Genomic DNA, 13,777 nt, shown 5'->3' on the forward strand with positions numbered 1-13,777 from the left:
ATTCTTCTTCTTTTTTTTTTTCTTTTTACATTTGTCAGCAACATCCAAAAAAGGTTCAGTTGGTGCTACTGGAGCCTCACTTAGGTTTTCTGCTAATTGCATTACATGCAAAGCGATGCAGATGCAAAATTCATGATGAGGAAGATGTTAGTTCTGTGTAAAAATCCAACAACCTTTGATTTCCATTCATTTTGGCATGTTGCAGAAGAACCTGCACAGAGAACAGAGAACATGCTTTGGTGAAAGTTCAATCCAAAATCAAGAACTTGTTCTAGTGTCCTTGTATGGATAGGGTGTTTTGTGTTTTTTTTTTTAAACTCACATTAATGAGTTCTTGATCGTTTTTGGCATGCAAGTGTCTGAGGAGGTACCAACTCGCCACCTGCACCACCGTTACTGGGAAATCATCAGATGAAACATACACGGACCTCTCCAGCAAACGCCTCGTTTCCCTGCAGAACACAAACAAAAGGACAGGTAAATGTATCCATACTAAAGTTTCTTGGAGACTTTAATACTATTCTTACTAAAGGGATGGTAAAAGGAAAGAAAAAGAAAAACACGCAAAAAAAAAAGGTAGTAGACAGAGGTGGAGATGTGATGTCATTTTAAGATTTTCAGTAACTCCTCAACTCGTCAATAACAAAACCATCAATCCTGAGATTATTTAGACATGTTTCTGTCAAGGCAGAATGTTTTTCTTGATAATTGCTAACCAACACACTGACAAGACAGATGGTTGCATAAATCTAAAACTTTATAAATAATATTCAATCACTTCTGATCACGAATTACACATAAATATGTGATTAAAAAAATCACTTAGCAGAGCATTCCACAAATCTGTAAAATTCAAAAGTTCTAGTACAGCTCCTAATTCAGTGGAAACTACCAGGGACAAGCACGTACCTTGCAGTCATCTTGGTCACATATTGGAGCAAAGCCTGGAAGAGGAGGGCCATGGGAGAAGAGCCCAGCTTCAAAACCTCCGTAGTGGCTTCCATAACAAGATCCTTCCACTCGTTTCCAGGGACTCCAGCCTGAGAAAAAAAAAAGGTTTATTTCTACACATCAAAAGGCTGCTTTCTATATATCTTCATGTTAATATTCTAATCACATTTAAGTTATTCATAGTATGTAACATAAATGAAAGGAAACTTGCAGTCCATCTTTAGGAGTGTAAGTTTCTAACCGTTGCTAACCGTTCCCTTTAAAACATTGTACAAACATTAGGGGTTTAGGGGTAGGAGTTTATAAGTTCTCACTTCTTCCTACCCCATTTTGAGCATGATATGTTAACTGAAACAAAAAAATCTGTATTTTCTCTTCTTTCTTATGCACTTCTTGTTACTGTGCACTATTTTATTTTATATTTGTATCATGTTCGAATAAAATTTCATTTCAAATTTCATTTCATTTCAAAACATTATGTGCCATCTTAAACATTGTCACTGGTGACCTTAAAATTAGAAACATGTATGATCTAGGTTTGTGCTCACAGACTTACCATGCAGGGTCCAAGAGCCAGCAGAGCCAGTCGGAGGAGGCTGGCGATCTGGAAGCTGTGAGCGCCCAGCTGCAGGGCAAGCTGCAGGCTCTGTCTGTAAGCCATCACCGCCTGGACCAGGAGGCCCTGGCTGCGGTACACCTCAGCCAGCCACTAAAGAGAAGGAGAGCAAATGTCTGTTGATTTATCGATGAGTAAACTCTGTTTTTACAAATCTGAATGGGAAGTCTAACCCTGCTGCAAATTCTGGCTGCGTATTTATACCGTTCCATCTTGCATGCAGCCAAGCGCCACAGAGCTCTGCTAATGAGCCAATATCGGAGCTAAAGAAGAGAGACATTTAAGGTCGCCGGCATTTGAGGACTGGACTTTGAGTCCATCGCTCCATGTCGAATATATAAACACGCCACTGCTTTAAAAGCACTACAGCTGGTTTAAAAGTGAATTCTGTAACATTTTTTGTGTCAGATTTGTCTTAAGAGTAAAACGGTCTTAAACTGTAGCTGCTTTTACACAGGAAAGCTAAATAAATATTCTTTTAAATATAACTTTGTAAAAAGGAAACTGGGAAAGGTGCAATTAGTGATGGTAACACATTATTTCTCTGTAATTTGAACTACTTCTTAGTTCAAAGAGAAAAATCGTTATTGGTGGGTTGAAGATTTAGAAAAACCACAAATGAGCTGCGGAGCCCTAATTGGTGCAGCATGTTTTTTTTTTACTACATGGATATATATAGAGAAAAGAGTGGTTAATTACTGCATTTAATTTGTACCACAGTTCTGCAAGTGATGGTCACGTACATGCCATGCTCCAAGGTTGGTGGGGTTCATCATTACGACTTTGTTTAGCTGCTCCAGGACCTGCTCTGTAAGGACGGTACCACCACCAGTCATGAGGAGGCGCTGGCACTGAACCTGCGTCAGCGACAGCATCACTGCCGGGTGCTCCGGGGACACATTGAGAACCTGGAATAAAACAAATGAAATAAGACAAACCCACTGCAGGTTTGTTGCATAATTTCCCCCGTTTTTCACTGCAAACAAACAAAAAAAAAGGTTTTAGATGCGCATAATAAATAAAGAGCATTTATATTCCACCTGCGTGCAGAGAGCCTCTGCTTGCTCCAGCTGTCCTTGTTGCATGAGACCAGACACGGCCTGCTGCAACACCCAGCTCTCCAGAGCCTTGGTTAGGGGGCGCTCCGTCTCCTCCACGCTACGCACTAGGAAGCAGAAATGGGTCAGCCTCACGTGCGGCAGACACAAAGCAACCAGAGAAGTTAAAGGAGACCAATATGCACCTTTCTCAGAAACCACAGACATCAGAGTGTGTTCCAGTGAATGTCGGCGAGGAGCAGAGCCAGAAAGATAACAGGAGGTGTTTTCGGCGTGACAGGCTGCCATTAATCCAGCCCATGTTGCTGGATCATCTAAAGAAAAAAAAACAAAAAAACAAACAAACATGGGCATGTAAAGATATTAAAATAAAAACCTTCATTTTTGCATTATTTTCAGTAGAACGTTGTGAATATGGTTCATATTCAACATAGTTTAGAAGGTTTGTGTGGGTACCGGGGCAGAGCAGGACAGCTTTCTGCATGGTCTTCAGCGCATTCCTGCGAGGATCCTCTCCAGTATGTCTCCCACAAGCCACTTGGTTCACGCCGCTGCACAACAGCGCCCTCTGGAGGCACAGAAACACATGCACTTTTACTGGGGAAACGTGCAAAATCGACAGTGGAAGGTGTTTTGGTCGTTACACAGGGAACAGACGACAGAACAAAGTCATATCCAATAAAGAAACAAAAACGTAAATAAATCATCAGGCTTTTTTTTTTTTATTTACCTTCCCTTGAGTCATACTAAAGAGACAGGCGATGTGGCCAGCTACTGCGCCCCCCTGTAAGACAAAGAACCCAAACATGATATAAAAAGCACGTCTTGGATTATTACTGTTATTTATATGAGATTGCCTGATCACATTAATGTCTGTCACTAGGGATTTGTTTTATGCAGAGGCTTACCTGAGCCTTTCTGGGGTAGTACTGAGGTATCACTCTGGACAAAAGAGCCCAAAGGGAGGGATTTCCAGGATTACTGAAACAAGAAAATATATATATACATATACAAATGAAAGAAAGAAAGTAAAAACTTGACCCTAGGGACATCCTTTTGCAGGCAGGCATCCAATTGAACTTGTTTTAGTCATTATAATACAGGAAAGAAGCATTAAAAAAAAAAAGGCAACCAAGCTAACATCTACACACATGTCAATCTGTTGTCTGCGGGTAATGATAGAACATTATTTGAGTCAGTTCATATTAAAACCTTAGATACAATCTTAATTCATGCAACTGAGTCTTCTCAGATCAAATCCGAAGCTTATAAAAGTTTCTGAACGCAGCTCTGTACTCAAAAATGCTGACTTCTCGTTCCATCTCCCTATATTTGATCAATTCTTCACAAAAATGTATGTAAAAGACTGAAATGAAATCCCTTTGTATTGTAACAGTAAAGCGGACCCCGCAAGCGTACCTGTGCACAGCTCTGGAGGCCTCTCTCTGCACTGCACTGTAGTTGCCCTGAAGGGCCAGCAAGGAGCAGGTGAGCAGACATCGCTGCTCTACGACCCCCCCTGAGGCGGACCCTTGCTTTAGCAGCTCAGTCAGGGCAGCTGCAGCCAGTGTGGCGTCGCTGTGCACCAATCCCAGCGCACACAAGCAAAGCAGAGACTCCGGGATGGGCTCCTTCAACACCGAGCTGCCGACACAAAGACGGGAGACAAACCGGTTACATGTTTGGAAACAACTTTGACAGCAAAGATTGAGCAGTTTCAAATCAAATCCAAGAAGTAAGTGGCTGCTATTTTCTCACTCCAGCACCAAGAGAACAATTAGAAGGAGTGACCCTGTTGTGACGCACATGCTGAAGCTCATTTATTGAAATAAGTTGCTGGTATTTCAACTTATTGAGATGCACCACTGCTAAAGGATGCCTACAACAACGTGATGGATTAAATAAGAGCATTGAATATGGATGAAATTGCAGAATCTAAAGCTGAATCAAAACAAACACACACACAAAAAAATGTTTTGACAAAAACACCTTTTGGCCTCACCATTTGAAAAGCAGCGTCTTGGCCGAGTCTAGGTTGCCCTGTCGGTGCTGCAGCAGGGCCAGAGCAGTCAGTATGTAAGCCTTCTCCTTCTCGCTGGAGGTCACAGCCAAGGCTCGCTCATACACTAGCACAGACACAGAAACTCACTCGGTTTGGCATTCAAAATCAAAGCAAAGCCTCTGAAATCTTTTCTGCTGCTCATACCACTAATGCTTTCTGGGTAGAGTCCTGCCCTGCAGTAGGCCAGAGCCAGTCCTACCAGGTCACTGAGGTCCTGGAGTTGAGTGGACTTATAAACCTGGACTGCTTCCTCCCACTGGCCCGAGTTGCTGCAAATAGGACATTTCGCTGTTGAAGCTCACAGAACGTGCCTAGTTTATAGACGGACAACCCGAGTTCATCGTGACGGTGAGCCAAATGGTTACCATAAAGCACGAGCACAGCTGCCGAGTGAAAAGACCAACACTTCTGAAGAGGACGAGGACCGAAGAAGTTCAACAGCTCTGGAGGAACGATAAGAATTAAAGAAACAGGTGTCAAGTTATTCATTTATACGAAAAATGTACCCCATGTGGCTTTTTTTTAATCATTGTAATTCACACCTTTGGTATGCTTGTAAGGCCTGCCTCTTCAGCTGCAGATGTTCGTTAAGGTAACCCAGCATAATGAAGGCGTCCGGGTCAGACTGGATTCGTTCTAAATGTGAAAGAAATTTAATTAAAAAATAATCAGCCTTAAGCCATAGCCCAGTTAAAACAATAAAAATAAAAATCTCTTGACTTCTTGAACAGCCCCACATTAATAAACGTCGCACCTGTGTACTTGCAGAGGGCTACATGAGCAGCAGAGATGGCGTTCATTTGCACAATGTTGTAGTGGTACAGCTCACTGTCCCTGTTGCTCTTATCCAGAAGCGTGGAACAAACCCAGTAGGCGTAACCTTTGACCCCTTCCATCTGAGAGAGGAAAATATTACGTTTTGGTGACGATGGACACGGACGAGGAACAGTCTAAGACAACAGGAGAACTTCAGCATTTCTAGAGAAGAAAAAGCAATAAGCTCGGAGCCAAACTGTGTGTGGAGTTAGGAAGGTGAAGTAAAGATTACTATCTGGCTAATGAGTGGGTTTCAGAGCGGCGGAGGCTGTGAGCCGTCACCCACATGTGTGCCGAGTTCAGTGGTGTGCCTGAAAAGATCCATAGTGTCGTAGCTTCCCACACGTTCTGCGATCAGCGCCTGGTGGGGGTGACAGAAACAGCAAACTGTAATTAACATGAAAAAAAAAACAACAAAAAAAAACAACAAAGAGTTGAAAAGTGTGGCAGCCCCTTAGCATGGAGAGGGTGCCAATTATGAAAAATAAAATTACCTCATCACCACTGTCTTGTGTTGGGTATCAAGTAAAAGGTGTATATGTTTATATGATACAGTGTGGATTATTACACGGAATCAGAAAAGTAACCCATTAAAATTTGTGTTTTTATTCAAAGCGTTTTTCCACCCAGAGTTGAGAAACTAAGGCTGAGCTACATGCAACTCTAAACAACAGAGTAAAGTCAGCTACCAGACCAAAGCGAGTTTTGTTTGTGAGCCTAAAGATGCTCATAACATAAATATTTAGCAATAATCAGCTCTCTTTCTGAAAGAAGGCAAGAAGAAATCAAGGAAGGAATAACAGAAGTCCGGGTTCTTGATGTAGGACACTAATAAGGAAAAACATCTTGGCAGTTATATTAATGCAGTCCAGAAAATGCTTCACGATTGAAAAGGGAACTGTTTAGGTATAACATGAGCAAAAGTGAGACTTTCAGCTTCTTCCATTCACTCCAACTATGTTTTACACAAACTGCTCCTTGCTTTACTAGTTTTCTGGTGACAGATTTGTTGGGAGAGAAGGGAGAGTTCAGACACGTATCAGAGGAACGACGCTGAGCAGAACCACAAGATGTTAACAATGTCTACCCTCAATGCGTCTGGGAAGTTTGGGCTTTCTTTCACTACAAGCTTTTAAGCGCTCGATTGACTTTGAACATGAGGACGGAAATGGCAAGTATGAGACACAAACCAAAACACAACAGAAAAGGAAAACATGAAAGTACCTGTCCAATCCAGCAGTTGACATACAGCGGCTCCAAAGACTGTGCAATTTTGAAGGCTTCGTGCGCAAGCTGAGACAAGAAACGCACGATTGAGTAAAAACGTCAACCACCGATAATGAAAATAATCCACAACATGTTAGCATGTAAAGAAAGCGACGACAGCACCTCTATGTTGTCCTTTTTTAAATACAGCGTACCAAGGTTTGTCCATGCGACAACATTCTGTATGAAAACCAAAAAGGTCACATGAAAAATAATAAAATAAAACCAACGAATATATGACTTTAACTGGTCAGGAATATGAGTTTGCAGTTCGTACGTTTGGCTCAACTTCTATGGACTTGATGAAGCAATGCTGAGCCAAAGCATAGCTCTCCAGACCTGATGTGGTAAAACAGAAACATTTCACTTTCTCTGACATATAAAAAGAAAAAGAACAGAGGAAAAATATGAACTTTTCCAATATTCTTAAAATGATTTATCCATTGTAGTAAATGACATGCAATGTTTCATTTTAGAAGGTAAAAAAAAAGAAAAGAAAATCTGAATAAGGAGTAACAATCAAGGCCCTTTTCTCAAAAATGATATATTAATGTATTTTACAAAGTCCTACCTCTGGACATGGAAATCACCCCCAAGGCATTCCAGTAGCTATAGTTCCCACTCTCCATCTGGATAGCTTTTTTCAAGCACTGGTAGAAAATATAAAATATAAAGACAATGTGGTATTGATCAGTCCCTGATATTACAGAGTTATTATTTTTTAATTACCTGTTGTGCCTTCTCCAGGTTCAAAGAGTTTTGGTGTTCATCTGTAGGGCGGGGTGAGTTTGTGGCCTGGTGGTAATAATTTAGCCCCAAGTCACACCAAAGGCTGGCAACCTCAGGCATCAGCTTCAAAGCATGGGCATAACACCTGGGACATGAGAGAATAAGCTTTCTTCGGCTGATGTTTTAAAGTATTTATGTCATTACATATCACAGTGACTTGATTTCTCTTGAACTTTTCCACATATTTTGAGGATACAAACCCAAACTTCATGTGTTTTATATGAATATATGTCATAAACCAGCACAATATAATATAGCACAGCCATAAAATTTAAGGAAAATCCATATAAAGGCTTTCGATTTTTGTACAAATGAAGTTTAGAAAAGTGTTGTGCATTTATATTTGTCCCCCTTCACTTCTATACCCCTGAGCAAATCCAGTGCAGAACTCTTCAGAAGCCACTTAATCAAAGTAAACCTGCTTCAGCGCAGCATCACGTATGGATAAAACTTTGCAGTACCTCTCGCCAGCTTTGAGCGTCTGAGCTTGGTTCAGCGTGTGATCCTGTGCGCTGGAGTCAAATCCAGACAGCAAGGTTGGCACCACAACCTGAGCCCTGCTTGGCGCAACAACTCTGACAGCGGTGCACGCATCTCCCAGCAGCTTCCACAAACAAGACAGGTCTGGTCGCAGCTGCACAGCTCTGAATGGAGCAGAAATGTAATAGGACAAACAAGGTCGCCTACAGAGCAGAGTGAGCAAAGTATTGAAATTCTGGAGATTAAATGATTTCCGGTTATTGCCTAAAGAGGTTGTGTATGGATTGCTGAATGAGGTCAATGGCGCCTCCATCTCTGCAGTCCTCCATTAAACTCTTTGCCAAAGACAACTGGCACTCCCCAAGGCCTTAACAACAAACCAGACAAGTTGTCAGAAATTGTCAAAAAAAAAAAAAGGTGTGACAATCAATATTCTGTGAAGACAAACACGAACCTTTCAGAGCAGGAACATAGTCCTGCTGTGTTGTGATTTGCAAATACTCATCCACGGCCTCCTTGAACTTTCCCAGCGTCTGTTTGATGGCAGCTGCCTGGTAGACGCTGTAGATGGAGCTGGGCTGGAGCTGATGTGCCTTGCCGAAGGCCTTCAGAGCCGCTGTGAAGCTCCGTCGGTTGAGGTAGGCCTCGCCTAAACATTCCCAACAAACCCAGTCCTCGGGATCTGCCCTCAGAGCAGCCTGCAAGCTTCAAAACATCCGTTTTGAAACATCTGAATTAGAGTCCGAAATCTTTGGCTCAGATTTGAGATTCTTACTCTGCTATGGCTTGTTGGTGTTCTCCGACCTTCAGGTAGTACAGGCCTCGTCTCATCCAGGCCCACTTAGCTGAGCCCGGTGTGGCTTTCTCCGTCACCGACTCGAGGGTTGCCAATGCACTGTCCTGTGACATAACGGGGTTAAAGGGGGAACTGGGAGGTTTTTCCGACGCTAAATGCAAACAAACTTCCTGAAACGATGCTGACCATGTCTCCCTGCCCCATGCTGAGATCCACCAAAGCAGCTCCGGATTCGGCATCGCCACTGTTTAACTGGAAAGCCTTCCTGTAGCACCCCTGCGCACGAGCGACGTCATTTGCCACCTCCCGGTAATAATGGCCAAGGTAGCGAAATGCACAGCCGAGGTGCGGATCCAACTTTGCTGCCTGAAATGGACAAATAAATCATGTCAATAGCATAGCTCTCTGTTTGGGCTAATATCGGTTTCCAGCAAACTTGAACATCGTACGGCTTAAACACCGGTATGACCTGGAAACCCTTCAACGTGAATCTTGAAACCAAACGATTTAGAGAACTTAAGATAACAAGCGTCGTTCCATCTGAAGCAGTCGCATCCTTCAGTTCTCCATCCATCCAAGGTAATCATACCAACCTTTAACAAGTGCGTGTGAGTTTTACTCCGGTCTCTACGGGTCTCTGAGCCCATGTCCCAATAAAGTTTTCCAAGGAAGAAGAAGTACTCTCCGCTGTCTGGGGTCTGCTTTGTAGCCTGTAAGAAGCTAAACAACAAGAGAAATTACCAATGTTTGTGTGAACTGCCTTTCTGATATGTTCATTTGTATTTCTTTATTCTTTTTTTTTTTTTTCTACCTCTGCTCTGCTAGCTGAAGCTGGCCTTCAGCTACATGTGCCAGTCCTCTCAGAGCCAATACCTGCGGCAGGTTTGGGTTGGAGACTTCCAGCTCTGACAAAAGCTGTTAAAAATAAATCATGTCAGTAGCATAGCTCTCTGTTTGGGATAATATTGGTTTCCAGCAAGAGTTATCATTATTTTAGCATCGTCTGAATTATTTAGTTGGTATTTATCTGATAAAATACTGCACTTTTTCCTGGTCATTGTAAGATAACATCCCACTGATATGAATCAGTCGGGAAAAATGTTTTCAACCTTGAGTGATTGATCGGTCTGTCCTTTGTTGAGGTATGCACGTCCTTTCAGGGCCAACAGAACCGGATCTTTTTCAGCCTCAGTAATCTAAAAAAATAAAATAAAAAATGGAAAAAGAATTAGAAGTAGATATATATCACATATCTGCACAAATACAAAATTACGCAGAAAACAAAGAACTTCGTAGATGACAGGATTATTAAACATGCCTCAACATTATAACATGCTACATATTTATCTAGAAACATCTATACATATATGTCATATGTGGAGCATGAATCAGAAAACCTGTGAGAATGTCTCCAGAGCCTGACTGGCAGCCTGCTCTCCTTCACTTCTCACTAAAGCCTCCAGCTTCAGTCGAAGGAGTTTGTCTCTCAGCTCCTTATCTTGAGTAGTACAAACGTTTAGGCCTAAAAGAATGAGATAAACCCAGATGCTGTATAATTTAAGCAGACAAGAACCAAAAATGACCACTGACAGATAAAGAAGTAAGAGCATTCATAACCCAGATACAGTGAAATTTTTACTCGGGCTAATTTAGCAACAGCAAACGTAAAACGAACCTTGTGAGCATGAAGCAGCGCTGTCGGAGTGTCTGTGTATTTTAAACTGGGCCTCTGCCAGGCTGCACCATCCCGTTGCTGAGCTCATTTTCTTTACTCCTAATAAAACAGAATGGATGGGTTAAGGACAATTATAAGCACTGTAAACAACAGCTGCACACTGAATGCGCTAATGTGAAAACTAACCTATTTCAAGGTCATCAACGGCTTCTTTATACCTTCCCTCCAGAAGAGCCTTGGTACCGAGACCCAAATGGCCCAATCCACTGTTGGGGGCCATTTCCAGGAGTCGGGAAAAACAGCTGACTGCATCCTCATCCATGTTATCTTTAAAAGGAAAGCAAACATATCGTCAGGTTGGCCATTTCATTTACATTTGATTTAACCTTTACACAACCCAAATAGACAAGAGATCTTAATTTAAACAACACAACACAAAGGGAGTTTGAGTTCAAAATTACAAATTTTAAATTTAAAATCCCTTTGCATTCTGCTACAAGTGGAGATTTTGTTGATATGATGCTAAACAAGCGGGAGTAAGGACTGGTGGAAAGCATAAAGATGATGGAGGAGACTGACAACTTTACAAAAATGACAACAATAATAACATATTTTTAGCCGTCTCTAAGCTCTAAAAACACACTAAAGTCATAATAAAGTGATAACATATCAGAGACCTGACACGAGTCTAAAGATCTGTGAAGGGGTTTAAAAATGTATGTGGCGGCGAAACGTCTTTCCATCCTCAAAGACTTTAAGAGTATGAGAAAGGGTAAATTGTCAAAATACATTAAAGATATGCCCATCTCACAAACACAATTCTTCTTTGAATTAAATTAAGCTTATCTTTAAATTTACCTGTGTTAGGAATACGTTTGGCCTCAACTGTGACTCCCCCAAAACAGTTTAATATTCGGGAGATGGACTTTTCTGTTATAACTTAGTTATGACAAAGTTATAACAACAACACCTGCATTGTTTAAAGTGTTTGATGCCAATTTAAGCTATAAATAAACTTGATTCGATTTTGTTTTTAACGAAGGGATGCACAGTTTCTGATGGAAGAGCTTCGATTACCTGAAAAAGTTACTCCAGGTGCCAATGAAAAGCATCTAACGAGCATGTGTAAGACAACAGCAGCTTACTTGTTTTGAGATAGTGGCTGCAAAGGACGTCCAGAGGATAGGTTTGGTTTGGGTACGCAGACGACATGGACTGACAAGCCTCTTTCATTTTGCTTTCTTCGTGTGGCAGCTGCAGTAAGAGCAGATTTATGATGGAAAGTTCCTTTCATGAAAAACCCTGCGAATACGTGATTGTCAGAAAGAGGCTGACACAAGAGGGGGGGGTGCACTTACTTTGGAAAGACATTTAATATAATCAGCCGAGAGCTTCTTGTGCTCCTCTCCAGGCACAGGCTCAGTGAGAATCATGGCCTTCTCAAATGCCTTTATCAACTGATCATCGTAAAATCAAACACAGCAGGCGCACGTAAGCAACTTAAACTTGCTGTAAATTCCCAAGATCGCATCAAATACGCATCACACACAGCCGAGGTAAGCTTACGTGCTGCTGAGTCTCGTTGTCCTGCTCCTCATCGCCGATGCAGTCAGAGAGGAGATGGGTCATCTTCTGCAGTAACTGCACTAACTCCTTCTTATCCACGCCCTCTTCCTCCTTCAGCTGGACGAGCTGGAGCCAAACCTTAGCCAGCTGCACACAAACGCACGAGAGATGAAATATGTGGTGTGAAAAAGACATATTGGTTAGTCGTTTTAACCAAACCTGCATGCTAAGACATTTGAAATGCACACACACCTTCAAATATTCCCGGTCAGACTGGTAAATGTCCGACAGCTTTTTGATCAAGTCGTAGCTTTTAGTTTTATCCGTCCTATGAACGGAGAGAGCATAAGACACAGAAATGTGCTTTTACACAACAAAGAAAATAAAATAAAAATAAAAAAAACGGAGTTATATAATACAAACATCAGCAAAAATTAGTATGAATTTTCAAGAGCTTGTTTCTCAGTGTTTCAGCACTCTGCTCTTTATGAGAATCCTACAAGCATAAGATGCCAATGATGCCTGGTTAGCTACTGATTACCAAGAACCTGCAGTCAGCTGCTTGAAGCTTATAGCACGACTATTAAGAGTAGTTTAATAATAGCAGAAAAGGTACATCTTACTTACTTTGCATAAAGCTCCACAAGCTTCTGGTAGACATTAGGCAGCTCATCTTTGAAATCCCACTGATCAGTATTTTCATAAAGATTTGCTAAACCCTGCAAATATACACATTACTGAAATCATTAAAAGTAGAACAATGCAAAACACTCTGTGGGAAAATAATTTGTATAAGGCTACATGGTTTCAGGGTTTGACCCCCCTGCTCCAGATGAAGACACCTGAAGCTAAGCTTACCTGCCAGGCCAGCAGCTGCTCAGGCTCCAGCTCCACCGCTTTCCTGTAGGCTGCTTGTGACTGATCGGGTTGTTCCAGCTCACTGGCTGCCTTGCCGATGAACACCCAGGCATTGTAATTGTTCTTTTCAAGTTTCAGAACAGCCTGAAACCACATGCAGGAGCGCAAAATCAGCTTTGACACCCATCTTCCTCCCAGTAGGTGGACTACATTAGCTGTACTTCTCAAGAGTATTGGAAACCAGAGCAATTTACCTTGCAGTGCTTCAAGACTTCTTTGAACTCTTTGTTGTTAATGGCCTCTCTGGCACTTTTCAAAGCGGCTTTCACTTCTTTATTGGACATCTTTAAGAGACAGACATTTACAGTGAACACCGAAAGAATGCTACAAAGCAATTTCCAACTATTAGCAACAAGCTACAAGTTGGATAGTTAACATGCCACCCACTGAAATTAGACCAATTAGACCAAATAACACCAAATTCAGGCTAATTATGTGCTGCATTTTATTGGTGCTGTGAAAGAGCAAATAAATAGCCGATAAAGTGAGTTTTGGGTCATTTAAGGTCTTAGGGGACAGATTTTCTAGCCATAGTTAACAGCAACCAAATAGGATTAATTTAAATAAAAACCCGGTGCTTATTTTAAGATGTACGACTGGCCTGGTTGAGCTGCAAACAGCTGTAAACTATAGTTATATATAAAAAAATCTTTGTATGAGAAGCTAACTTACTGTTTACAGATCATTGCAGGACTCCCACGAATGAGACGGAAGTAATACCTGCTGCGTGGCGGATTTTTCAAAATAAGATGACTTGGGATTTGACACAAAAACAATTAAAATA

At 41.6% G+C, this 13,777-nt stretch overlaps 1 protein-coding gene across 1 annotated transcript; it reads right to left on the reverse strand.

Annotated features, from left to right (window-relative positions):
• Positions 1-2: 2 nt before the first annotated feature.
• On the reverse strand, positions 3-13,747 carry skic3 (SKI3 subunit of superkiller complex). The gene is made up of 41 exons (XM_007562824.2): positions 13,666-13,747; positions 13,188-13,277; positions 12,934-13,077; positions 12,703-12,794; positions 12,328-12,403; positions 12,076-12,222; positions 11,868-11,966; positions 11,655-11,763; positions 10,696-10,836; positions 10,510-10,608; positions 10,232-10,356; positions 9,944-10,030; positions 9,646-9,749; positions 9,428-9,554; positions 9,021-9,200; positions 8,814-8,938; positions 8,493-8,743; positions 8,303-8,405; positions 8,020-8,202; positions 7,499-7,643; positions 7,341-7,419; positions 7,047-7,108; positions 6,893-6,949; positions 6,728-6,796; positions 5,790-5,864; positions 5,442-5,583; positions 5,230-5,323; positions 5,053-5,130; positions 4,832-4,956; positions 4,628-4,751; positions 4,045-4,269; positions 3,534-3,606; positions 3,356-3,409; positions 3,082-3,193; positions 2,811-2,939; positions 2,608-2,732; positions 2,311-2,475; positions 1,508-1,660; positions 910-1,040; positions 323-452; positions 3-211 (listed from the first exon to the last, which is right to left on the reverse strand). The coding sequence occupies exons 2-41, from the start codon at positions 13,275-13,277 to the stop codon at positions 131-133; spliced, it is 4,710 nt and encodes a 1,569-aa protein (XP_007562886.1). The 5' UTR covers positions 13,666-13,747; the 3' UTR covers positions 3-130.
• Positions 13,748-13,777: the final 30 nt, after the last annotated feature.

This window comes from Poecilia formosa, unplaced genomic scaffold, assembly GCF_000485575.1.
Source record: "Poecilia formosa unplaced genomic scaffold, Poecilia_formosa-5.1.2 Scaffold5, whole genome shotgun sequence".
NCBI lineage: Eukaryota > Metazoa > Chordata > Actinopteri > Cyprinodontiformes > Poeciliidae > Poecilia > Poecilia formosa.

What these genes read in the sequence shown, in the direction of transcription:
- skic3 (XM_007562824.2), bottom strand. Translation starts at nt 13,277, where the DNA reads ATGTCCAATAAAGAAGTGAAAGCCGCTTTGAAAAGTGCCAGAGAGGCC. An exon ending in CTCACACGCACTTGTTAAAG is followed by an intron (nt 9,201 to 9,427) that starts GTTGGTATGATT and finishes TGTCCATTTCAG; the next exon opens with GCAGCAAAGTTGGATCCGCA. An exon ending in AGCTGTCCTGCTCTGCCCCG is followed by an intron (nt 2,940 to 3,081) that starts GTACCCACACAA and finishes TTTTTTCTTTAG; the next exon opens with ATGATCCAGCAACATGGGCT.